This window comes from Rhinopithecus bieti, unplaced genomic scaffold (assembly GCF_001698545.2).
Source record: "Rhinopithecus bieti isolate Rb0 unplaced genomic scaffold, ASM169854v2 scaffold_42772, whole genome shotgun sequence".
In the NCBI taxonomy this organism is placed as follows: domain Eukaryota; kingdom Metazoa; phylum Chordata; class Mammalia; order Primates; family Cercopithecidae; genus Rhinopithecus; species Rhinopithecus bieti.
This window is the reverse complement of record NW_016818842.1, coordinates 1,200,676-1,226,729: the sequence shown is the minus strand read 5'-3', so window position 1 is coordinate 1,226,729 and position 26,054 is coordinate 1,200,676. Positions and strand designations below refer to the sequence as shown.

The 26,054-nt window shown below is 51.1% G+C and overlaps 1 protein-coding gene across 1 annotated transcript in view; it reads right to left on the bottom strand.

The window, feature by feature from the left end:
• The window catches only part of CUX1 (cut like homeobox 1), a 451,669-nt gene that overhangs the window by 49,499 nt on the left and 376,116 nt on the right, over positions 1–26,054 (bottom strand). The window contains 9 exon segments of the mRNA XM_017857649.1: positions 2,337–2,393; positions 2,951–3,116; positions 5,343–6,187; positions 7,372–7,473; positions 8,683–8,748; positions 10,228–10,899; positions 11,935–12,031; positions 13,643–13,691; positions 17,529–17,587. Of these exon segments, the coding sequence (XP_017713138.1) occupies positions 2,337–2,393; positions 2,951–3,116; positions 5,343–6,187; positions 7,372–7,473; positions 8,683–8,748; positions 10,228–10,899; positions 11,935–12,031; positions 13,643–13,691; positions 17,529–17,587 (2,113 nt within the window).

Genomic DNA, 26,054 nt, shown 5'->3' with positions numbered 1-26,054 from the left:
AAAAAAAAAAAAAAAAAAAAAAAAAAAAAAAAAAAAAAAAAAAAAAAATTCCTGCAATATAAGAAATCTTTTCCATTTTTTTCTTCCCTAGTCACCATGATTTTTGCTTCTGCTGCTGGCTTTCCTATGACTTCAGGGTGTTGGGTTGGTGATTTGTGCTTCACCTCCCCTCTTGCTGGAACGACATGGAAGAGGGGTGGGGGAGATACATCCATTTGGTGCCTCTTCACAAAAACCACTGGCAACTTCCATACCCTGTTCCGTTTCATCCAGGGGCTCATTGCCTTTTTCTCTCTCCTGCTTCCAATCTGCGAAACTGCCCAGGAGTCTTAACTGACTTTATTCTATAAAGTCAATTGATATCGTACAAATATCATTGACATTCCTCTTAGAGCCTAGTGTGTTTTTCTTAGGTTTGACATGTGACTGTTGTAGGAACGTTCCAGCACAGTGGTGATGATCTGTTACGATACAAAGTAAAACGTCATTCTTCTAGGATTTGTTCCGTCACGGAGAAATTGCTTCTGGCATCGATCGTTAGGAGGGCTGGCACCGAGGGAGATTTCCTGTTTTATGTAGGACAAGGGGTTTTTTGTTTTTTTTGTTTTTGAGATGGAGTCTCACTCTGTCACCCAGGCCGGAGTGCAGTGGTATGATCTCAGCTCACTGCAACCTCCACCTCCCGGGTTCAAGCAACGTTGCCTCGGCCTCCCGAGTATCTGGGATTACAGGCTCCCACCACCACACCCAGCTAATTTTTTTGTAGTTTTAGTAGAGACAGGGTTTCACCACATTGGCCAGGCTGGTCTTAAATTCCTGACCTCAGGTGATGCACCCGCCTCGGCCTCCCAAACTGTTGGGATTACAGGCGTGAGCCACTGCACCCGGTCTAACGAGGGGTTTTGATCTAGAAAACATTAGTCACTTTCTGCCAAGTTCAGTCCTGCCTCAATGGACTCAAATACTCTCATGAGTTTAAAGAAGGCCAACTTCCCGTTAGAGCAGGGGGTCAAGGCTAACTTTCCATGCAGACGTCCGTAAAACTCCAGCACAAACAGCTACATCCATTATTTCCCCTCAAGTATTCTGAACCGAGCCAGTGCTGGATTAGTTCTTGGTACTTTCTAATTAAATTGGCCAAGCCAGAATGAGTGATCCCTTCTTCCGATGGACGCCCGCTCTACCTAGATGTCCAGCCAAGAAGACCTACGGCGCGGTGAGATGCAGCCTCCTGACCCCCACGTTGGTCAGAATCAAACACGGAAAACACGCAGAACTCTCAACTGGGGACTGAGATGCCACCGAGGCACTCCGGCTGCATCTGTTTGAGGGTTTGGGCTCTTGCAGAAGCAGCAGCCACTGCCACACAGCTGTTCCCCGTGCTACACATATTCCCCCTCGTGGAGCTTGCGGCAAGCTGGCGGACTTCGTGCTCCTGTTAGCTTTGTTTGTGTTTTCAATGAATCAATGGGATATGGAGACGAATCAACATGTTTAGAAAATACGGAAAGGGAAAAAGAGGACCAGCTCACAGTGCTGGCTGTTCCTAAAAGCTGGCTGTAAAAAGCTCAGCTCCAAGTGTGGGATCGGCGCACGAGATGGGAGGCGGGGGGCGCAGGAGGGAGCCTAGGAGCCGTAGCCATAGGTCAGCCTCGACGGGCTGTGTCCAGGCACCGTGTGGCAAAGAGAACAAGTCTGGTTGGAGACCTCGAGGCTGTGAAATGCAGACAGAAAGGAGCCCGATCTTCTCAGCCTGCAGCCACCACCCTCCACTACCACCTGCTCCCAGGCTCTGATCTCAGTCCCCAGCTCTCCATCCGTTCACACCTGAGCTGTCTTCAGGGGTTTCCTGGCCATTTCCTTTCTGCTACCCTACCTTTCCCACTGTTCAAGCTCCAAGCTCCCCATTTTCCTGTTCAGAGGCTGCCTAGATGTCTTCTGGTCAGACAACAAGTCCCCTGACACGACCACGCCAGGAGAGGGACGTGTGCCCGTACTTTGTCCCTTCCTATCAGACAGTAAGCCCCCTGAGTGGGGAATCTGTCTCTGACTTAGACCCCAGCCCTGAACACAAGGCTCTAGGCCGATGAAGGATGACAGTGGGTGTGCAAACCTTGGCAGGGTCCCTCCGTGCACTGTCGGCTCGCTCTCCATTAGAAACTGACACAGAGAGGGACACAGAGAGGGACCCTGTTTGCAGGCAGGATGCCATAATTCAGCTCCCCAAATCCAGAATGTGGGGTTCCTTGGAGTCTCCCCGGGACAGACCAGAGCACGGGACAACAGAAAAGGCAGTAAGACATTTCATGTAAAAGCAACAGAAATTGGCTGCTTACCTGAGCTCACACAGCCCTGCTGCACCGGGTCCTGGAGCGACGTCACAGAGTGGAGGACTGAAGTAGAAAAAGGTTATAATTAAAGGAAGGAACGCGGCCCAGGGCTTAAAGCTTCCTAAATGCATGTGGCAAGGCCCAGGGAAGCTTCCCACTCCTCCTGGGGAGGGGCGAGCACGGGGACCCGCGGGCCAGGAAGGTGCTGCTGTTGCAAAGCCAGGCCCCCGGGCTGGGAGAAGGTGAAAGGTTTTGCCTGTGACATCTCCCACTTTAGTACCCTTGGCTGACTTTCTTTCCTGAATCCCTGATTCAGCTACTTGACTTTTACCTGTATTTATGTATAAACAGCATTTTTAAAATTGGTAACTCATTTTCTGCTGCTTATAAAATTAGGCACGATCTTCTCTCCTAAACACTAAAGTCAGTCCCACGGCGACAGGTGGTGGAGGAAGGGGATGGTTCTGTCCCCCAGCACCAGCCCATGGTGGGGAGCGTGGCTGGCCGCCTCCTGGGGTGGAGTTCCCTCCTCCCTCTCTGCATAGCCCAGGTGGGGCTGCTGTGACCAGGTCCTTGCTACAGTGGGGGCAGCCCCTCTCCTCTGGCAGGACCCCTGTTACCTGGCCCTTGTTGCTGGCCCTGGACGGGTAGAACACCCTGGCCTAGCTCGCCATTCAGCCAGAGCTGCATCCGGATGAAGGGTTCTCGGCCTTTCTGCGTCAGCTTGCTCCATGGCTTCGGTCGGGACAGCATGTCGCTGACGCTGCCCTGGGACAGGCCCAGCACCTGGAGTGGCACCAAACACACATGGCCATCAGCGCCGGGGTATTAGCCTGACGCCACAGACACTGCTGCAATGCACACGCAACACACAGAGGGTGTGTCTAGGGCTGACTTCTGAGCACAGAACCGCAGCCTGGTGGCAGTGACAGGTTGTGGGCAGGGAATAAACATTTAAAGATCAATGGTAGGCTGAGACCCCAGCACAGGAGGACTTTCGGGCAAGCCATGGTTACAGCCACAGCTCTTAGCTCCCAGGAAGGGAAGAGGGTCTCATCCCAGGGTCTTGATCCTACCAAGACAACAGGCCTGTCACCCTGACACCCTGCAGAGGTGTGTACAAGCACCTTGCTCTTCACCTGGTGGCACTGGGAAAGGCTAAGGTGCCAGGGACAAGACCCCTCCAGAGGTGGGGCAGTGGGTGCCAGTGGGACCCGGGAAGCTGGTGTCCTCTGCAAACATAGAGCCAGGCTGGCATTTAGAAAGGTCTGCTTGCTCTGATCGCATCCTGATCAAAGGTGAGGGCCCAGAGGTGAGCTGGTGGGACCCGGGGAGCCGGCCTGGGAGTGACAGTCCGCCGCAGATGATCGCTGAGTTGCGTGTACACACCCGAGTTTTCTGATGCTCCCATATGGCCATACATATGTATAGGCACAAACACCCCCCACAGGACACAGATGCCGCCCTGGGATATTTAGGGGCTGCATCCGATCACTCTTTTGAAAAGTTCTCAAGTTCCAGAATAAAACTGCACTCACGGGCCAAACAAGTTCAGTGCTATTAAGTCTCTGCTAAATTTAAGGCATGAGCACGAATGTCTATTTCCATGTTCTCAAATGGTATTTTTACAACACTGATCTAGAAATCTCAAGGGGCTTGAAATACTCATCCTCATTTCTAGTTCCCCCCTTCACCTTTTGCAAAATCAGGGCAAAGTTCGCCATCGGACACCACTCGGATTTACAGCACAGCATATGGCAAACACGGAGTGGAAGGCGGGGCGGGGAGTGCGGGGACGGCACCAGGCAGGGACCCTGGCTTGGCAAGCAGGGGAGGGAGGTTTGTACCCTGCTGATCAGCCACGTGCTCCCTCAGGAAGGGCACCTTCCTTTTAGGGGAGAGGGGTGCTTCTCGTTCTATTCAGCACTCCATTATTTAATCTAAATTTAATCTAAAATGGTAGGGGTTTGGGAGGCCAAGGCAGGCAGATCACTTGAGGTCAGGAGTTCAAGCCCAGCCTGGCCAACATGGTGAAACCTCGACTCTACTAAAAATACAAAAATTAGCTGGGCGTGGTGGTGGGCTCTCGTAGTCCCAGCTATGCGGGAGGCTAAAACAGGAGAATCGCTTGAACCGGGAGAATCGCTTGAACCCAGGAGGCAGAGGTCGCAGTGAGCCGAGATAGCATCGCTGCACTCTAGCATGGGCAACAGAGTGAGACTCCATCTCAAAAATTAAATAAATAAAATGATACTAGGACATGATGTTTATTTTAGATTTGGCAGGTGTGGTTAACCCTCATTCTCCTGAATCCCAGTGACCAGGAAAGTGCCAAGAACAGAAAGCCCTAGAAGCTCGTCCATGCATGATTACACTTTCCTGAGCCAGGGAAGGATGATGGGGAAACACAGGCCACCCTGCTTGGGCCATCCTCGAGCTGTGTGTCCCTGGGCAGGTTGCTTGACCTCTCTGACTGAACAATATCCAACAGTTACACAGAAAGGAACAATGATGCTCTCTGCAGCTTTTTCTAGTAAGTCCCTTTTGGCTCTCTGCGTACCGGTGGTCCCTCTACGTGATCAGATCAGATCTTTTTTAGCCAAAGAAACTTGCAGGGGTGCCTCTTGGCTTCCCCCTTGGCAGCAAAAGCTGGATGTGAACTAGGCTGCTGGCCGCTTGGGGCAAGTAGTTAAGGTCCCCAAGCCTTGATGTCCTTCCTGGTCAAATGGGGATTTTATTGTCTACTTTCCAGCGTAACTGAGAGGTTGAAAGGGCAGCACGCAGGTGAGAGGCCGAGCCCAGAACCTGGCTGCAGTCGGGGCTCGACAAATGGGATCAGGGGCTGGAATGTTTACCAGCCGCACCTTGGAAGTCTGGGCGCAGAGAGGATGCCTTATGCTCTGCTCTTGGGTGAATTGAAATGGGTGAGGGCCACAGACTCTGGAATAGATACTTGGTCCTCAGCAAGGAGAAGAGACGGGAGAACCAAAGCCTCAAGATCAGATCCCTTACCTTCTCCCCGAAGATTCTCTGGCAGATGCCGTTCTTGGCCAGCTTCTCCTTAACCTGCCGGGTGAGCTCGATGGTGTCCACCTCCTGGTACATGTAGACCTCGTACTGCTCAGGGGTCAGCGGGGGGACCGAGGGCTTGGTGGGCTTGGACATGGGCACGATCGGGGAGGATGGCAGGGGGCTGTTCTGCGGCGTCTCGCTGCGGCTGGCCCCGGTCAGACTCAGCTCTGAGCTCTGGGAGTATGGGGACTCGGCGCTGGGCCACTCCTTCCAGTACTCTGATGACGAGGGTCCCTGGAGCTGGCTGCGCTCGGCCCGAGGCTGGCTGCCACCTCCGCTGCCACCGCTGCCCTTCTCTTTCCCGCCGCCCGTTTCCTCGGCCTTGGCCTCCTCGGAGGAGGCGGCGTTTCTTCTCTCTGGCTGCACCGCGCTCCACCAGTGGTCCTTCCAGGCACCGCTGCGGCCCACTTCGTTTTTCACCTGTCTCAGGACTCCTTGTGCACAATCGGCCGCTCCCTGGGGGTCCAGCCCGGGGGCGTCCTGGGCCTCCTTTTTGAGGGCCGGGGGGTTTGGCAGAGCAGAGGCGCCAGCCTCGGGAGCTGCGGAGGGCTTCTTCAGGGAGATGGCGAGAGGCGGGTAGCTGGACACGGTGGGCATGGGTGAGGTGGACAGAAGCTTGGGGGTGAGGATGGTGATGTCACTCTGGGACAGCGGTGCCTGCTTTAAGGCAGGGTCGAGGGCGGCCTGCTGGGCCTCCATCTCCCGACGGGCTTGCTGCAGGATGGAGCGGATGGCGTCATCGGAGTTCCCGCTGCCAGATGCGGAGGAAGGCTGGGCCGGCTCTGCTGCATGGAGAAACAGGGGTGAGAGTGTGGCAGGGCGGCCCCCTTCAGCTGGGGACATGCTTCTCATCCTAACTTGACCTACTGCAAAGTGTGGGTTATTTGGGAGAACCACACCGTCTATTTCCCCAGCATGGCCCCTGTCAGTGAAACATTCAGGCATCTTGTCTGAACCAAGGACCAGGGCCTGATGCTGCAGCTTCATGACCTGGTGGCCTTTGGTACACACAGATGTAGAGGGTAACAAAGGGGGTGTCAGTGAAAGTGCTCCCTGATGTGCCCTCCTGGGGCTCCTTTCCCCGAGGATTTTTTTTTTTTTTTAGAGACAGGATCTCGCTCTGTTGCCCAGGCTGGAGTGCAGTGGCATGATCATGGCTCACTGTAACCTCTACCTCCCTGGCTCAAGCAATCCTCCCAGCTCAACCTCCCAAGTAGCTGGGACCACAGGTGCATGCCACCATGCCTGGCTAGTGTTTTAAGAGACAAGGTGTCTCACTATGTTGCATAGGCTGGTCTTAAACTCCTGAACTCAAGCCATCCTCCCCCATCAGCTTCCCAAAATGCCAGGATTATAGGTGTGAGCCACCGCACATGGCCTCTGATAATTTTTATACTTAGTATTCATTTTCCTGTGCTATATTCTGAAATGCAAGTAGTTCTGTCAAAGTTGAGGAGCATAATTTCCATGAATAATTGCAACTAGGGGCCAGGTGTGGTGGCTCATGCCTGTAATCCCAGCACTGTGGGAGGCCGAGGTGGGTGGATCACTGTAGGTCAGGAGTTCGAGACCAGCCTGGCCAACATGGTGAAACCCCGTCTCTACTAAAAAACACAAAAATTAGTGGGCATGGTGGCACATGTCTATAGTCCCAGCTACTTGGGAGGCTGAGGCACGAGAACAGCTTAAAACTGGGAAGCAGAGGTTGCAGTGAGCTGAGATTGTGCCACTGCACTCCAGCCTGGGCAACACAGTGAGACTGCATCTCAAAAAAAAGAAAAAGGTAACTATTAGGCAAATACAGATCACACAGACAGACCTGCTTCTCTCTACGTGCCTAAATGCTTGAGAACAGGCGTTCATTATTGTTTAAAAAAAAAAAAAGAGTTAATTACTGCTGACCAGAGCACTCATGACAATTCTCTTAATTAAGTCTGGAAGATAGTGGGTGAAGAAATGGAAGCTGTACCAGTTTTCTGCACTTGGAGCTCCCGCTTGGCTTGCTCTAGGATGGACTTGATGGCTTCATCAGAGCCAGTCTCCGAGGCTCGGATCCGGGTGGTGATGTTACCTGTGGGGAGAAGTTGCGCCAATGACATCAAACCCAAACCTTGGACAAAAAGCAGCGCTGCGCGAAGACGTCATTCTGATATATAGCCCCGGGTGGGGGCTGGTGACACAAGGAGGCAGATGTGGCCTCCCAGTGGCCTGCGTTTGCTGTGAGTGCAACTTCACAGTGATACCGGGCAGGAGGGATTTCCTGCTCAGTTGACCTTACGGTCAATGTTACTCTGCCAGAGCCGGACACCACCCGTGGGTTAGTACCCTGGAGAACCGATCATTTAATCTATATATATAAAAGGTGAGTGATTAAAAGGCAATGTTTCTCATGAGTCACTTAGAAGCAACTGCTGTGGCTTGGGACTGATTCTCCTCGGGGTTAGATGTTTATTGGAGGCTCATGTCCCACACAGGATAAATGGGAAAGGAGGGCGGAGGGTTTGAGGCTGATTGTCTATCAATCATTCAGAGGCACAGGGTGAAGAAAGACAGACTTAACTTAAAAAAATTGTTTGCTTCTATGATCACATAATGTCTTTTTAAAATTTACAAATGAGGAAAGGAGCCTGCAGAAATTCCTAAGGGGCGAGGATGGATTCTTTCGGCCACACGGTGATGTTTGTGCAGGCAAATGTGCAGACGAAATGAAGTTACTATGGCCCGGGGGCCGGCCCCAGCTCTTTCGGGAAGCTGCCCGGATAGTTTAATTTCGTACTACCTTCCTAAATAGGAACCACTGCATTCAAAACAAGTATACCACCATTTAAAAACAAGTATGCCACCGGGACGATTTGGGATGCGTTCGTTCCGTAGGACCTTGAGTGTATTTCCGAGTTAAAAATACAAGGAAGCAGCAGTATTTAATTTGATGGGGTCACCTGACTTTTCTCAGAGCAACCACTGTTATTTTTTCAACTGCGTCTGAGAAAAATGGGGGACCGGGTAATTAGGATCTGAAGTGGGCTGCGATTCAGACTCGGGGGGGCTTAGCTTAGTGATGCCTCTTCTCACCTCTGCCTGCGCTTGGGAAAGGGCAGGCAGCGTGGGAGGAGGGGGCTGGGTGTGCTTGAACCCGTGCCTTGTTTTATACTTACTAGCTGTTTTTCCATCAGGTTCCAGGCCAGAATCACACTGCACAGTTTTAACCCAAATACACAGCTAAGGACATGCTGCTTCCCTAGGTGACTGACTGCAAAGAAAACACCTGCCTGCAACATACCTTCAGACCCATTTCTTCGTTTCGGTACTTCCTGAAATAGTCTGTTCAGGCTCTGGCCTGGATTCTCTGTTGAAAAACAAGTGTGGTAAGAACAAAACAATCAGGGGAATGGTGGTGTTGACGATATGGGCTGTGTGACATGAAATCTGAGCCGCCTGTCGCTAAAGAAAGGGCTCAGGGCTGCCTGTGCAACTCGGGAGTTTCTAGAATCTTCTGAGAGGCCCTTCCCTGGCTGACTGGCCCGCAGAGGCCGTGACTCTGCTGCAAAAGGAGATGGGGGAAATCTAAGTAGCGACCTACGGCATCAAGGCCAGGGAGGCCCACGGGAGGGAGGACTGCCTTGAAGGAGGATCACCCACCAGCCCCCAGAACAAAGCTCACATTAATCATCCAAAGACATTCAATTTCGGTTAACATCCTCATAAAACACTGCATGTTCTTGGTGCAAATTGATGCTGTTCAAAACATCTCCCTGCTCTGTTTGAGTCTAAGTTTCAGGGTGTTTCAAATATGTCTGATGAAATGACCTATCTGTAGCTCTGTTGATGTGGCACATTGATCCCCTGGTCTTAAAACGGAGAAGGAACTTTCTTTCTTGTTTTTTTTTTTTATTTGAGGCAGGTTCTCACTCTGTTGCCCAGGCTGGAGTACAGTGGCTCAATCATGGCTCACTGCAGCCTCCACCTCCTGGGCTCAAGTCATCCTCTTGCCTTAGCCTCTCAGGTAGCTGGGACCACAGGTACACACCACCACGCCTGGCTAATCTTTTGATTTTTTTGTAGATCAAAAGATTACAAAATCTATATTGCCCAGGCTGGTCTTGAACTCCCGGACTCAAGCGATCTGTCCACCTCAGCCTCCCAAACTGCTGGGATTATGGGCATGAGCTACCATGCCCCGCTAGGATTTTTGAAATTATGAATACGACTGACATTTTATCTTTTTATGGAGGGTAGGGTAGAAAGGGTGCTTAAATAAAATTTTTTGTGTATTTTACTCAAGCCAGGCCTGTTTTACTCATAATGCTAAACAAATCACTAATGGACCATGAACAATGTAAGGAAAGTGGCCACGGGACACGCCCTCTTTTGCGGGGTGGGAAGATGGGGGGTGTCATCTGTGACGTGTTCTCCCTACAGAACCAGCTCCACACAAGGATCAAGCCCAGTCAACATGGTGTTATGGGGCTGGAGGGGACGCAAGGGCTCCTCCCAAAAGTGAGACCAGCACCCAAGGCCAATTAGACCCATGGCCACTAAGCATACCGAGACGCTATACATCATGTAATACGATCTATAGTATTGATATACTACAGGGTTTCCTAAGTATGGAGTGCTGAGTGCATTTGAAAGGCCAGATCTCCCAAATCTAACAGCCTTAACTCATGCCGGGCCACCCTTGAGCTCTGGACGTAGCAGAAGTAAAGAGAACTTTACCTGATGTGATGCACAATGTTTCATCTCACACACACACACGCATGCACACACACATGTGCAACTCTGTGACGGGCTCACACGCTGGCGCCACCCAACGCCAGTCTCTCACCTCTTTGTCTGCCTTGGATGCTACGGAGGGCCAGGATGTTCTGCTCATCGGAGAGGAACTGTTTCATCTTGTGAAATGGCTCCTTGCCGCGAACAGTCAGTTTATTCCATGGCTTGGGTCGAGCTAGAATCTCGCTCACGGACCCTTGAGACAGTCCCAACACATAATGTCCAAAAATACGTTGTCCGATATTGTGCTTAATGAGCTGCTCTTTGACCTGCCGGGCGATTTCTGCAGTGTCCATCTCCTCGCCCTCGGAGACGCTCCCAGCACTTTCTGACTGGCTGGGGGATGGGGCCATGCCATTGACATCTGGGCTTTGTTGTAATGGACTTTGGGAAGATATGGAGTTTGTGCTGTATGGACCTGTTGAAAAAATCATGCTTGTGCTTCCGGCTTCCTGCATAGCCTTGGAGTAGAAGGACTGCATTAGCTGCCGCTGGAGAAGAGAGTTTAGTGCAAATTTTCCTGTAGAAGCCAGGGGTAGGCTGGGGCTTGCCAGGGATGAGCTGAAAAAGTCTTGACTTAACCCCGCTGGTGAGAACTGGTGTGTACCATTAGTATTGGAAGCCTGCTCCCCCGGGTTGCGGGGCAACTGAGAAGGAGGGGGGGCCGGCAAAGATCCCGGGCGCCGACTTTCAGGCTGGTCTTTCCCTTTCCTCCTGGCTGACCCTACAAGGAAGGGCAAACAGAATGCATTATGGGGGATTCCAAAGGGGAAAAAAAAACCAAGACCAAAATGCAAAAGTTTGCCCCGCAAAAGGGAAAACAAAAAAAAGTGCAGGTTTTTTTTTTTTTACAAGGGCCAATGAGGTGGGTTGGTTTGTTTTCCGATTAAATTTGTAAGTCAGCCAAACGAGGCTTCCCAAAACAAGCAACATGCATTCATGTTTGCGCCTTTCTTGTACGTTGCAGCCTGGAGAGTCCCCTTCACAAAGATTCAAACTCCTAGCGTGACAAGGAGCCGGTGACACACACAGGGAAGAGTTGACGGGTCACGGGCCTCTTACTGGGCCCGCTGGCCCCGGCCGGAGGAGCAGCAAACACTGACATTTTAGGACCAATGGATTCGCTCGCACCTCTTGCTCTGAGGTGGATGCACGGTACCAAGCCCCCTCGATGTGGAGGCGCGCGCCCGTTTTGAGAATGCAATACCATCGGAGCCGGAGACACCTGTACGCGTTTTACCAGCTGCCCAAATCAGAAGCACAGTCAGTGACGCCACCATTTGGGGGATGAGCCAAGAAAGGCTAAGGACGGGGGACGCGTCCCCAGGGTAGACCTGACCAAGGAAGAAAAACCTCTACTGGACCCGGCATGCCCGGGGCTGTCCCTGAAAACACCACCAGAGCGAGGCTGGGTTCACACTGCCCCTGGCCTCTGTGCAGCACAACTAGACACAGATCAGAAAGGCCGACGTCCTCCGAGCTGTCCCTCCCGGCGTCTCCAGCCGCACTGCCCCTAACTGACCTCCGCAGAGCCTGTGCGGCTGGCCCGTCTCAACATCCAGCTTTTTAAGCAGGGCGGGGAAGGGAAGGGAGGAGCGGTGAGGAGAAGGGCACCCAACACGCATTAGTCAAAGGTTCTCATCAACCGGCGCTTCTCTGGCCATGCATCTGCCCAGACTCACGATTCACCTTCCTTTTCCTTGACCGACCCCTGGAAGCGAACCAAGCACCGCACAGGCGCGAAGCCCGGCCAACCTACCGCTCAGGTCGCTGTTGGAGATGCGCAGTGCGGCGTTCTCCGACTGCAGCGACCGGTTCTTCTCCATCAACAGCACCTCCAGGGGCTTGGCCGCATCCTAGAAGAGGCAGAGCAGGGGGTTCACTGTGGGGCTCACTGCAGGGCAGGCCACCCACCCGCTTCCTGGGCGACCAGGCCCGGAGCCCTGCCTCCCTCCGTCTGTCCGTGTTCCCACCCAGCTCTCCATCTGACTCCGAAGTGGGCTAGGGACAGCTGGTTTTCCCCCAAGATGTTTAACACACATGGAAAACAAGTTCCCTTCAGAAAGAATGGATTCTAGTTGAAGTCATTTTTCTTCTTAGACTTCCACAGCTTCTAAACAATTAATTATTCTCTCATCTGTTCTCAAACTCAAGCGACCTGAACTCGCGCCTCATTTGGCCATAAGACTGGCTGCCAAGCCACAAACCTCTGTCCGAACGTTTCTGTAAAGGGAACTTTTCTTTTTTTTGCCAGCCACAAAGATGTTGGTTGTCTTCTGGGCATCAGGAGTCAGATTCCACTTAGGATGTCAATTTGATTTGATTTTTTAATTTTTTGAGACGGAGTCTTGCTCTGTCACCCAGGCTGGAGTACAGTGGCACAGTGTTGGCTCACTGTACCCTCTGCCTCTGGGGTTCAAGTGATTCTCCTTCCTCAGCTGCCCGAGTAGCTGGGATTACAGACGTGTGCCACAACACCCAGCTAATTTTTTATATTTTTGGCGGAGATAGGGTTTCACCATGTTGGCCAGGCTGGTCTCGAACTCCTGACCTCAAGTGATCCACCCACCTCAGCCTCCCAAAGTGCTGGGATTACAGGTGTGAGCCACCATGCTTGGCCTGGAAGTCAGTTTTAATCGGCCACCAGATGACCCTGGGCCACTGTCATCCTGCCCTTGTGCCTTCTCTACTGAGGCAGCATGTAACCAAAGTTCCTAAACCAATCTATTTTTGGCTGCTCTTTAATGCAATTAAAAAACAAAAAGTCTCTCACGGTTGTCCAGGCTGGAGTGCAGTGGCGCGATCATAGCTCACTATAGCCTTGAACTACTGGGCTCAAGTGATCTTCCTGCCTCAGCCTCCCAAGTAGCTGGAACCACAGGCATATGCCATAGTACTTGGCTATTTTTTGTTTTTTGTTTTTAATAGCGACGTGGTCTTGCTATATTGCCCAGGTTGTTCTCGAGTTCCTGGCCTCAAAGCGATCCGCCTGTCTTGGCCTCCCAAAGTGCTGGGATTACAGGCATGAGCTACTGAGCCTGGCCTTCTTAAACACAACTGACAGTTTTTTATCTACGTTCTTAGTACCTGCTCAAGTGAAATCACAATTTCACTTCAGTTACCAGTTTGGAAAACACTAACTTGTCTCTTTTGCCTCTTTTAGTTAAAGATAATTTGCTTTTTGGTAGGGCCCATCTCCTATCAGTCAGGGATGAAGCAATCCCTTGTTCATCCCCAGCTTGGCTTTTGATCTATGCCTGGTTCACACCTTGGACACATGGAAAAAAAGGAGAGAGAAAAAAAAAGACAATCTGCTTTAACTTGGTTAAAATGTTCTTGAAGTATGACTCATTGACTGTAAGCAAGAGGCCTCATAGAAACAGTGAGATCATGGGATATTCCGGAGGGACCAGTGGTAACCAGCAGCGGGGCTGACGCTAGTGCTGACCATTGAGTGAGACACGTACCTGTGTCCCAGCGCCCTCGGACGGTGCAAACTCCATGGACTTCAGAATGCTGCAAGAGCACGAGAGAGGGGTTATTTTATTTTAGTTTTTGAGCCAGAGTCTCATTCTGTCACACAGGCTAGAGTGCAGTGGCACGATCTTGGCTCACTGCAACCTCTGCCTCCTGGGTTCAAGCAATTCTCTTGCCTTAGCCTCCCGAGTAGCTGGGATTACAGGCATGTGCCATCATGCCCACTAATTTTTGTGTTTTTAGTAGAGACGGGGTTTCACCATGTTGGCCAGGCTGGTCTCGAACTCCTGACCTCCACTGATCCACCCGCCTCAGCCTCCCAAAGTGCTGGGATTACAGGCGTGAGCCACCGCGCCCGGCCCAGGGTGGTTATTTTCTACTTATACCTTTGACAACAGCCACATTAATAAGCATTAACATTACAATTTCCTGCTCTCCAGGAACTGAAGAACTGTCAACTTTAACAACTTCCCTGGCAGTAATAGAATCTGATAATGTCTCTAGAATAACTATTCAACTAGCAGTTGGCTGGCAAAAGTTTCTTGCCTAGCATGTAAATCATTCCATATGGAATCACACCAGGTCTGTTCAGAGTATAATTTTAAAGTTTAATACAGGCATAACATTGTTGCAAGTGGAATGTATTTGTAAAGCTTAAAGGGAAGGAAAAAGTGGTAAGGAGAAGCCAGAGAGAGAGGAACCCACCAGGGCGGCCACTGCCCACACCTCACTTCTAACTGGCACCCACCTGGGGACCAGGGGATATAGGCAAAGGGCAACGTCCTAGACTTGGATGACTCAGAAGCGAGGTGGACAGACCTTCTCTGCAGCCCCAGGTTGGGGAAGGAGCGCAATGACAAAGGTGTGGCAACATAAGGTGACTTCTGCCTCCCTTGTTCTCATCGGCACTGAAAAGGGCCATGCCCTGATCACTACAGTCTCAGTGAGTCCAGGTCCCCAGGATTATTACTGTTTCTTGAGTTCCTTTTGCTGTGGATGTCCCTCTTTTGCTGAGTATACCAAGGAGAAGAGGAGAAGTGAGGCTGTGTGGCTTTGAAGGAGCTGCAAGTGTTTCTTTGAAATACCAAGGATGGAGGAGAGACCCAGAGCAGGCTGGCTGGACCGTGAGATTTACCACTCGCAGGTGCAGAGTCAACCGAACCTTCGCTGTGTTCCTGCAGCCACGATTTCGGCCTCTGTCCCTTTAGTGTGTGCCACCACACCTGGATAATTTTTGTATTTTTAGTAGAGACGGGGTTTTGGCATATTGGCCAAGCTGGTCTCCTGACCTCAGGTGATCCACCCGCCTCGGCCTCCCAAAGTGCTGGGATTACAGGTGTGAGCCACTGCGCCCGGCCGAAAGGGGTTTCTTAAGATGGAATCCTGTCCTTTGTTTCCTATTTTCTTTAGGATTATGTAATAAAAGACCATGTGTCTATTTATTTATTCTATAGATCTTTACCAGCAGCCTGCTAGCCGCTTGTTGCCGTGGGGAATCAGAACCACTCCTGGTCTGTACTCCAGGAAATGTACAGGCCAGTACAGGTAATAGGCAAGACTCCAAGTGGTCCATTAAGAGACAGAACTTGTGAGGACCCCAGCAGGAGGGATCTTGACGGGTTGGAGACCACGTCTCAGCGTCATGATGAACAAGCATTGGAGAAGGGCCCTGAAGGGCCAGGGTGTCTTGTGCTGCAGTGCGTGAGGATCTGAGGTCAGCACCCCGTTGCGTGGGGGTGAGGAAATGGAAATGGGACGATGTTGAGAAGGGGACGCGGGCAAGAGCCCAAGAACACACCTGGGCAAAGAAGCCACCTGAGTGGGGCTTCTAGATGTGCACATGGTGGTGGGGCCAGTCATGTGCAGATGCAACAGAAAGAGTCAGCAGGAACGTGGTGACAAGCGGGGCTGGCGAGGCAGCCCTGCAGTGGGGGTAGCGGCAGCCTGTGGCCTAGCGGGCTATGGATGAGAGGGAGTAGACCGGTATGTGCTGCTGGCTGGAGCTCAGCTCCCAGGGAATGAAGTGAACTTGGGGGAGGGGGGAGAGGAGGAGGAGGAGGAAGAGGAAGAGGAATACTAACTCCCAGGGTGAGGCTGGGCAAAGGCCTTTGCAGCAGAGTTTCTCTGGCTCAAAATTAGAAGGCCCAATTTCTTTTCTTTTTTAGAAGAGGGAAAGGAAGGAAAGAATGGGATAGGAGAGGCAGGTAGAGAAGGTTAACCAGGTAACGTTTAATAATAAGTTACATGTAATCCCAGCACTTTGGGAGGCTGAAGTGGGCGGATCACCTGAGGTCGGGAGTTCGAGACCAGCCTGACCAACATGGAGAAACCTCCATCTCTACCAAAAATACAAAATTAGCCCAGGGTGGTGGCTCATGCCTGTAATCCCAGCTACTTGGGAGGCTGAGGCAGGAGAATCGCTTGAAACCGGGAGGCAGAGGTTGCGGTGAGCTCAGATAGCACCACTGCACTCCAGCCTGGGCAACAAGAGCGGAACTCTGTCAAATAAATAAATAAGTAAGTAAGTAAGTTACAAAGGCTGGAAGTGTTAGAGGGGTGGAGGGGTTTGTCCAAAGAGGTGCCGGCAGAGGCTTCGCAGGTGGAAAGGGGATGAGACTACTCGGGGGGAGAGCATGGTGGGGGCAGGGACTACGAGGGCCAGCAGACACCAGGGAGGCTGGAGGTCTCAGGCGAGAGAAGGCAGCTAGTCATGGAAGTGAAATGGTTCAAGAGGACACCCAATGAGTTTTTCTTAGCAGAATGGAATGAACAATACAAAGAAAACGTGGTGAGTGGGTGTAGGCTCATCTTAAAAGGAGAAATGGAAAATAGCAGCAAGGGAGAAAGGGGCTGATGGGACAGCAGGAGGGACAGGAAGGAAGGGACCCAAGGTCGAGGCGGAGGGGGCAGCCTGCACAGATGGGAGGTGGCACCTAAGACCAGAGGCGGGGGTCTGTCCCTAGCAGAGGACTAGGACATCTGTGGATAGAGGTTGGGGTAACAGTGACAAGGGCAGAGAAGAACCCCCGAGGAAGCCTCAAACCAGCAGAGTTCCAGCCGTGAGAAGCACGGGGGACCCGTGGGGCCGGTCACTATGCCCTAGGCAACCTTTGTTTGCAGTGGTTAATAACGTTGGGAGTGAGGCAGGGATGCCGGTGGGAAGGCTTGGAATGGCTGACGATCGAGGGGAGCTGTATGAACACAGAGGGTCTGACCATAGGCTCCAGGCTTGCAGGGGAGGTTGGTGAGCCTGGAGCATGATGGATGTTGGGGGACAGGTAAAGACCAGGACCTGAGAGCTCCAGAGAGCCAAAGAAGGCTCAGGGTGAGGAGGCAGAGGTGGGGGCTGCTGGCCGAGAAGGGAACTTTGAAGCCTGAGAACTGAGAATGCCATCATTAGCCCTGAAAAGATGACAAGCTTTCGGCTACAGTCTCACAGATGGAGAACAGAGATTGGAAGACAGAGTTTCCGAGTCCAGGAGGCCAGGGCAGTGTGAGGCCATATGCCCACCTTCAACCCGAAAACGTTTCCCTCCTGTGCTTTGCTTCTGTTTGGGGAATTTATAGTTGCAAAACAAGGTCATATTTGATCATTTCTGTAAAGGCACTATGCCCCTGATTCCATGCATTCTGGAATACCTGAAATGCACAGCTTTTAGCAGAAGTCCAAAGAATTCAGGGACAGGCCCGAGGGCAAACGCCCACAGCGTTGGGTAGCCCAGGACACCGTGCAGTGGCAGACTCTGGCTGCATTTATGGGCATCTGCTGAGCCAGAGGGCAGGGGGCCAAGGCTCCCTGTCACCGGCCTGGCATTGTTAGCAGATGGCCCTAATGCGCCCCAGCTTGTGAGAGGCCACAGAGGTCTCTGTACTTACTTCAGCTCTTTCTTCACCTCTTCATAGTCAGCCTGGCCTTTGAGTTTTTCTTCCAGTTGCTGAAAACAGAGAAGAATTTGATCAGTGGCCATGCCTGACAACAGGTCGATGGACTTCACCGACGGCATTCGCTGCGGAACAGCCAGCTGTGCCTGCGAGGGGAAGCCAGCCCTTGTGAGTGGAGTCAACAGTGCTGGGGCCATCTTTTTTCCTTCATGCTCCCGGCCTGCCCAGTGTGAGTGCGTGCCCAGGCACAGCAACGTGTGTAGGGATGCTGTAAAGTTGTTAACGTACAACTTAGCAAAAGCAGAATGAAGGCTGGGTATGGTGACTCATGCTTGTAATTCCAGCACTTTGGGAGGCTGAGGTGGGAGGATTGCTTGAGCCCAGGAGTTGGAGGGTGCAGTGAGCTATGACTGTGCCGCTGCACTCCAGCCTGGGTGACGGAGTGAGGAATGGAGACCCTACCTCTTTTAAAAAAAAAAAAAAAAGAAGGAAGAATCTTTGCAGAGGAGGAAAAGTGCATTTTATAGGAAGTGCCATGAAACCGCAAACAGAAGGAGGAGAGGCTTTCCTGGTGTCTGAAAAGCAGCGTGTGGTTTTAAACAAAATATGTGAGGCTGAGGGACTCATACAGCTGGTTGTCAACACCTTTGGGAGGACCTCCGCTGATGAGAGACACAGCCCTTTTGTGTTGAGAGTAGGCATCAAACAGGCATCAGGGCAAACGCCTTTGCACTCCTGAACCCCTGAATGCTGGGGTTTTAGGAGTAGGGGCCTGTTCAGTTAGGTGCTCGGTGGCTTCCCTGACAGCAAGCTGGTCTGAGTCCTGCGGGGAGGGCCCTGCCTGAGATACTGCTCCCTCTCAGGTGCCTAGGGGAACGATGGCACATTTCCAAAGGGCAGTGATGCTCCAGTGGGCTCCAGAAAGGTCTGTGAGCCCACTGGGGACTGATGTGGCTGTTTCTTGTTTTTCTTTTTAATCTTTTCTTTTCTTTTTTTTTTTTTTTTTGCTGGAGACGGACTCTCGCTCTGTTGCCCAGGCTGGAGTGCAGCAGCGTGATCTTCGCTTGGCTCACTGCAACCTTGGCCTCCCGAGTTCAAGCAATTCTCCTTCCTCAGCCTCCCCAGTAGCTGAGATTACAGGCATGCACCACCACTCCTGGCTAATTTTTTTTTTTTTTTTTTGAGACGGTAGTCTGTCTGCCGCCAGGCTGGAGGTGTGGTCCAGATCTCAGCTCACTGCAAGCTCGGCCTCCGGCGTTCCACGCCATTCTGCCTGCCGTCAGGCTCCGAGTAGCTGGCTACAGCCGGCCCGCACCTCGCTCGGCTAATTTTTTTGTATTTTTTAGTAGAGCCACCGGGTTCACGTGTTCAGGGCCAGGATGGTCTCGATCTCCTGACCTCGTGATCCGCGCGTCTCGGCTGCCCCAAAAAATAGGCTGGGTTCACAGGCGTTGAGCCACGCGCGCCCGGCTCCTGGCTAATTTTTTGTATTTTTAGTAGAGATGGGTTTTGTCATGGTGGCCAGGCTGGTCTTGAACTCCCAACCCCAGGTGACCATCCCCGACTCAGCGTCCAAAGTGCTGGATTACAGGAGTGAGCCGCACCCTGCCAGCGATGTGGCTGTTTCTGGCCCAGCAGTCTGCAGGGGTTTCTTGTGAGAGGGAGCCATTGCTGTGGGGGTGGTCGTAGGGGGTGGCTTTCTTCTCTGAGGTTTTTTTGGACTAGTGTTGTTTTGATCCCCTTTTCTAAAGGGGCTCCCTTGGAGGCATGAGGCACTCTACATAAAACAAGAAGCATGGAGGGGCAGTGGGGCCAGGAGGGTGTTCTGACCATTCAGCATGTTTCAGCTAAGAAGGTGAACAAACGTCATTTCCGTACTTCCCTCCTACAGGGTTTCTAGGTGTTATGCTGTGCTTGCTGCGTTTTTTTTTATTTTGAGACGGAGTCTGGCTCTGTCGCCCGGGGCTGGAGTGAGTGGCGGCATCTCAGCTCACTGCAAAGCTGCCGCTCCCGGGGTTCACGCATTCTCGCCGCTTGCAGCCTCCCGAGTAGGCTGGGACTAAAGCAGGCGTCCCGCAACTTCGGCCTGGCTAGTTTTTTGTATTTTTTAGTAGAATGATTGGGGTTTCAGCCGTGATAGGGCCGATGGTCTCGATCTTCGCTGAGCTCGTGATCCGCCCATCTCGCCCCTCAAGCAAAGTGCTGGGATTACAGGGGCTTGAGCCGCTGCGCCGGCGTTTTTTTTTCTTTTTAAAAAAAAAAAAAAAGAGAGACAGGGTCTTGCTCTGTCACTCAGGCTGGAGTGCAGTGGTGCGATCATAGCTCACTGCAGCCTCCAACTCCTGGGCTCAAGCAATCCTCCTGCCCTAGCCCCTTGAGTAGCTGGGACTACAGATGTACATCACCACACCTGGTTATTTTTTAAGAGATGGGGTCTTGCTATGTTGCCCAGGCTGGTCTCAAACTCCTGAGCTCAAGTGATTCTCCCTTCAGCCTCCCAAAGTGTTAGAATTACAGGCGTGAGCCACCATGCCCAGCCATAGGTGCCCTTTCAGGTTCTGCTTGACTAGCCATGGCTAAGACCACAGTTTAAAGCCAACTGAGAACATTCTAGACTTTGGGGAGGAGATGGTGCCATCCAAATCCCAACCTGCCCGCTGTTTTAAAAATTCATGTGTTTTATTAGTTAATCACTAATTAATAATTAACTAATTATTCAATAATAATTAGAGGTGAGGTTTCACCATGTTGGCCAGGCTTTATAAAGGCACTGCAGATCAAGCAGGGGAAATGACGAATGTTCAGTAACAGGGCTGGGACGTTTGGTTTTTCATATAAAAAAATGCATAAATAAGATAAATACTATCTTGGTTTGTACAAGCACACACAATTACTAACTAACTAACTAACTAACTAACTAACTAACTAACTAAAACTCCTGGGCTCAAGTTATCCTCTTCGGCCTCTCAAAGTGCTGGGATTCCAGCTGCCCAGCCTTCATTGGGCCCGTCTTTTTCTGTTGCCTTCGCTGGTGATTTCTCAAGTGTGCCTTTCCCACTGCATGAAACTGCTCTGCCCTAGGTCCTTTTGAAAACCTCTTGCTGACTTTGTGTATTATAATGGTTTTCTCAGTCCTAATCAAACAGGAGGTAGAAGGCACTCGTTTTCCTACAAAAGATTCTCAGAAGGTGCTTGTTAAGAAGTGATTATTTTATTCTCTTCCCTATCGTCAAATAGCAGTTAGTACTAATGCACTCATATTTCCTTTTGAGGGATTATTCAGTGTCACTGGAATCCAAAATGCACATCAGACGGTCGCGATCACCGAGGCTGGATACGGAACGTGCATAAACGTGGTCATATCCAGAGAATAGGAGCCGGCTGGGAATAAGGCAGAGAGAGGGAGGAGCACACGGAGGGTCTCCAAGCCTGGCATGGCACAGACCAGGAAGGCCAATGGCCTGAGCCTGGAACCGAGTCTGTCACTTATGAGCTGGGTGTCTATGGACAAGTTAATAAACTTCTCATCTGTAAAATGGGAATAACAGCAATTACTCAAGGGTTTGCACAAAGCAAAGAACCAGTGCAGATGTTGGCAACTCTGGGCCCTCAATAGTGGGAATCTTTTTTTTTAAGTTATTTTGTAGAGACGAGGTCACACTGTGTTGCCCAGGCTGGTTTTGAACTCCTCGGCTCAAGTGATCCTCCCACTTCAGCCTCTCAAAGTGCCGGGATTCCAGGTTCCCAGCCTTGATATTGGGACTCTTAGCACTGCTAAGTCCCATTACACTCTCTAAGGGCACAGCTGCAGGTCTTCTTCGAAGGCCTGTGATTGGCCCTAATTGGAAGGTTTTAGGGGTGGGATCCGTGTATAACTGTGTACCACATAACGCTTTGGTCAACAAAGGCTGCCTAAGCCCCATAAGAGTCTTTTTTAATTTTGAGACAGAGTCTCACTCTGCTGCCCAGGCTGGAGTGCAGTGGCATGATCTCGGCTCACTGCAACCTCCGCCTCCTGGGTTCAAGCAATTCTCCTGCCTCAGTTCCCCAAGTAGCTAGGATTATAGGCGTCTGACACCATGTCTGGCTAATTTTTGTATTTTTAGTAGAGATGAGGTTTCACAATGTTGGCCAGGCTGGTCTTGAACTCCTGACACTAGGTAATCCACTTGCCTTGGCCTCCCAAAGTGCTGGGATTACAGTCTTGCGCCACCGCGCCTGGCCTGAGTTATTCTAATGGAACGTACAGAGAAAGCTGACATACGGCCCTTTATAAAGGCACTGCAGATCAAGCAGGGGAAATGACTAATGCTCAGTAATGATGCTGGGACATTTGGTTTTCCATATGAAAAATAGGCACAAATAAAAAAACATACATATACTATCTAGGTTTGTGCAAGTACACACTGATTGCACAACGCATTCACCTAATGACGCATTTCTCAGAATGCAGCCTCATTGTTAAGTGACGCATGACTGTATTTTAGTTGGACATGAGCTTTTGCTGAGAGCTAAACAGCTTCCATTGAGAGTTCTGCCATCTACCTTGGGGCAGTTGAACCAGGAAGTCCCCAAGATCTCTTCTGTAAAACTTTGATGATGTTTCCTGTCTTGGGCAGACAAGCTGTCTGGAGCCTGGGGGAGGCTGCCTGGCGATGCTTCTCCCAACTGGCGGAGCGCCTGTAACCTGGTCCCATGGACATCTCCGTTCTAGTGACCCTACTGTGAGTGCCACATCTCAAAACCTGCAGATGCAGGGCTCCCATTGGCCTCTGATGCTGAAAATGTCCAGTGTGGGAAAAAAGACTAACTGCCCTCAGTGCGGTTCTTCGATCAGAAACTCCTTGTTGGGTTCCCAGAAAGCTCGGTTTCAAAGACTCTGACCCTGGGATGGGCGACAGGCACACCAGTTTCTCAATGTCTCTGAAGACGCACTCCTCCTGTCCGGTCATGCTCCCGCTGGCCGCGTGGTATGCTAGACCTGCGCTTATTCCTAGCATTTCATATGCTATCTGATTTCATGATTGCCAAACTTTTGCAGACGTGTCTGACTACCCAAAGAAAGAAAAAAAATCTCTGGGGTCCTACAGTGCAGGTCCTGACAGAGCTGAGGCCAGCTCTGCTTGCCTGTAGGGAGGAAGTGAGATGCCAGAGAGGCCAGGATGAGCCAGGGGCTCTCTGCAAACCTGGGCTCCAGAGTCCCACAGATCCTGACTCTGCCACGTACTTGCAAGGTGAACCTAGATAAGACTCGACGTCTTGGGTCAGGTGTGGTAGCTCGCTTGAGCGTGGGAGTTCAAGACAAGCAGGACAACATAGCAAGACCCCGTCTCTACAAAAACACAAAACAAAACAAAAAAACCCCAAAACATTAGCTGGGTATGTTAGTTAGCATGTGCCTGTAGTCCCAGCTACTCAGGAGGCTGGGGCAAGAGGATCACTTGAGTCTGGGAGGTAGAGGCTGCAGTGAGCCGTGATGGTGCCACTCCACCCCAGGCAAAAGAGTGAGACCTTGTCTCAAATAAATAAATAAATAAACAAACCAATCAACCAACCCACCTGATCACCCAGACTTGACTTCTCTAAGCCTCAGTTTCCTTATCTATAAAATGGGGATCGTGTTTATATGTTAACAGTGCTTTGGTGAGGATAAAATAAAATATTGGGTACTTAGAGCTTAGTATGGTGCTGGGCACATGGTAAAGTGCTCTGTAAATGGTGGTTAGTACTGTTACTGTCCTTGTTACCACAATTACTACATCCCTGCTAGGTGGGGTTGAATCTGGCTACAATTGGATCTGAAGAGAGTCTCTGGTTCTGTTTCTCCAGGAGCTCTGTTCATGAAAGTCTCCAGATCTCAGCCTGTCACGTCCCAAGGTCCCCGCTATTCTGCAGCAGAGCCACAGAGAAAGAGTACATGTGCCCTGGAGTGGCTCCCGCTGTCAAGGGTACCCCATGTCCAAGACTGTGGAAAGAGAATCTGGGAACTGGTCATCTTCCTGAAAAATGCACTTGTCTGGCTGGGTGCAGTGAGTCATGCCTGGAATCCCAGCACTTTGGGAGGCCAAGGCAGGAGGACTGCTTGAGCCTAGGAGTTCAAGACCAGCAGGGGCAACACGGGGAGATCCCATCTCTACAAAAATTTAAAAATTAGCTGGGTGTGGTGGTGCACGCCTGTAGTTCCAGCTACTCGGGAGGCTAAAGTGGGAGGATCACTTGAGCCCTGGAGGTTGAGGCTGCAGTGAGTTATGATCATGCCACTGCACTCCATCCTGGGGCAACAGAGCAAGATCCTGCCTTTAAAAATAAAATAAAATGCACGAATCTAAGGAACACATGTAGGCTTTACAGAGATAGGTGAGAAAAGGCCAAGTGTCAGAGACCTGTCTGCCAACCTGGTCCTACCCCGGCTGACTGTGACCTTGGATAACCTGAGCCTGTTTGGGCCTCACGTTTCTCATCTGAAGAATGGGGAGATTCAGAATGAATACAGGTTTTCAAAGGACAGTGGTGAGACGCAGGATGATCAAGTACCAATCGAACATACCTGTTGTAATAGTACGATCGAAAAGATACATGGATCCCACCTGGTTCCAAGAACTTAAGTGGTGCTCCCCAGCTGGGTCCTGAAGTGCCAGAATTATCTATTTGAAGTTCTTAAAAGCCTGGCTAACATTTAAATGAAAATAAGCTTTAATTTACAATGCCAACTATTTTGGCATTAGCAAATTACGTGTTCAATCTATAGACGATGTCTATCTACTGCAGGGCACGGTGGTTCATTCCTGTAACCCCAGCACTATGGGAGACTGAGGTGGGAGGATCACTTGAGCCCAGGAGTTCGACACCAGCCTGGGCAACATAGCAAGACACAATCTCTACCAAAGATATAAAAACTAGCCGGCTGTGGTGGCATGTGCCTGTAGTCCCGGCTACTTGGGAGGCTGAGGTGGGAGGATTCCTTGAGCCAGGGAGGTCGAGGCTGCAGTTAGCTATGATTGTGCCATTGCACTCCAGCTTGGGCAACAGAGTGAGACCATGTCTCAAAAAAAAAAAAATAGCAAAGGGGCCTCTCACAGGTCTGACTAAGGCAGAGACCCTGGGAAAGGTTGTGTCTTCCAGGTTACACAGCGAGCGGTCAAGGTGACAATATCTCTTTTCCATAAAATTCTGACCATGGGGGCAGAGTGGCATCTGCGGTGCAGATAAATGGGGCCAGGCTCTGCGTGGTGCTGTCTGACTGGTTCAGGTTAGAGTTGGTGTGGGAGTCTTCGGCCTCACGTGGAACCCCTGGCCCAGGGCAGGGGTCTGAGACACAGGCCCTTAGTTGACACTGCATCTCTGGGGTCTAGGCCTGGGCAGCATGTACCTCCTTTTCTACTGGACAAGGACTCTCTCCAGATGAGGACATGTGTCTCCATGCTTCCTCAGGGAGAGGCAGCAGGTATGGAAATTTAGGTTCTGCTGGTGCTGGGAGTTGGGGAGGAGCCCAAGGATACTCTGGGCTCTGGATGGTGAGTCCAGATCTCCACTGGGGTGGGTGCTGTGTATGCTCTAATGATCCTCTCTCCCCAGCCTCCCATGTAGCTGGGACAACAGGCATGTGTCACCACTCTGGCTCATTAAAAAAAAAAAAAATTAAGAGAAGGGGCTGGGCGCGGTGGCTCACGCCTGCAATCCCAGCACTCTGGGAGGCCGAGGCAGGTGAACAACCTGTGGTCAGGAGCTCGTGATCTGACCTGGCCAACATGGTGAAACCCCGTCTCTACTAAAAATACAAAAGTTAGCTGGGCATGGTAGTGGGAACCTATATAGTCCCAGCTACTTGGGAGGGTGAGGCAGGAGAATTGCTTGAACTCAGGAGGCGGAGGTTGTGGTGAGCTGAGATCATGCCACAGGACTCCAACCTGGGAGACTGAGCAAGATTCTGTCTCCAAAAATATATATAAATAAAATAATTAAAAAAATAAAAAAGATGGGATCTCACTACATTGGCCAGGCTAGTCTTGAACTCCTGGGCTCCAGTGATCTTCCTACCTGAGAATGCAAGATGAAAAGAGAGACCCCCAAGGCCAGAGGGTGTGGGGAGATGGAAGATTTTCCACCACCTCTTTTATAGTACCTCAGTGCCCCAGGGACATAGCACCTTCCCATAGTGTCTCCATGGGACCCATCAGAGCCTCAGGGGCTGGGGTGAGGGGTAGGGAAACAGGAGCAGTTTGGAAAAAGACCCCTAGGTGATTCTAACTCATGAGACTACCCACCCAGTGGGAAGCAATGATCTTTAAAGCGTCTTCAGAAAAATATAATTTCTCCTTCTGGGAGACTGGCGTTCTTTCAGTTAGCCTTTCTTACAAATACTCATTTTAAATCGAAGCTATTGGTAGCATTATCTTCTGTGCTATAGCAAGTACAGTGCAGTTGACTAGCTAATTATACTGCCTCTATATTAAAGCATTCCAACAGAAGACCACAGAATAGAGAATTATCAAAAAGCAGCCTTGTCAACGGTGGTCGGGC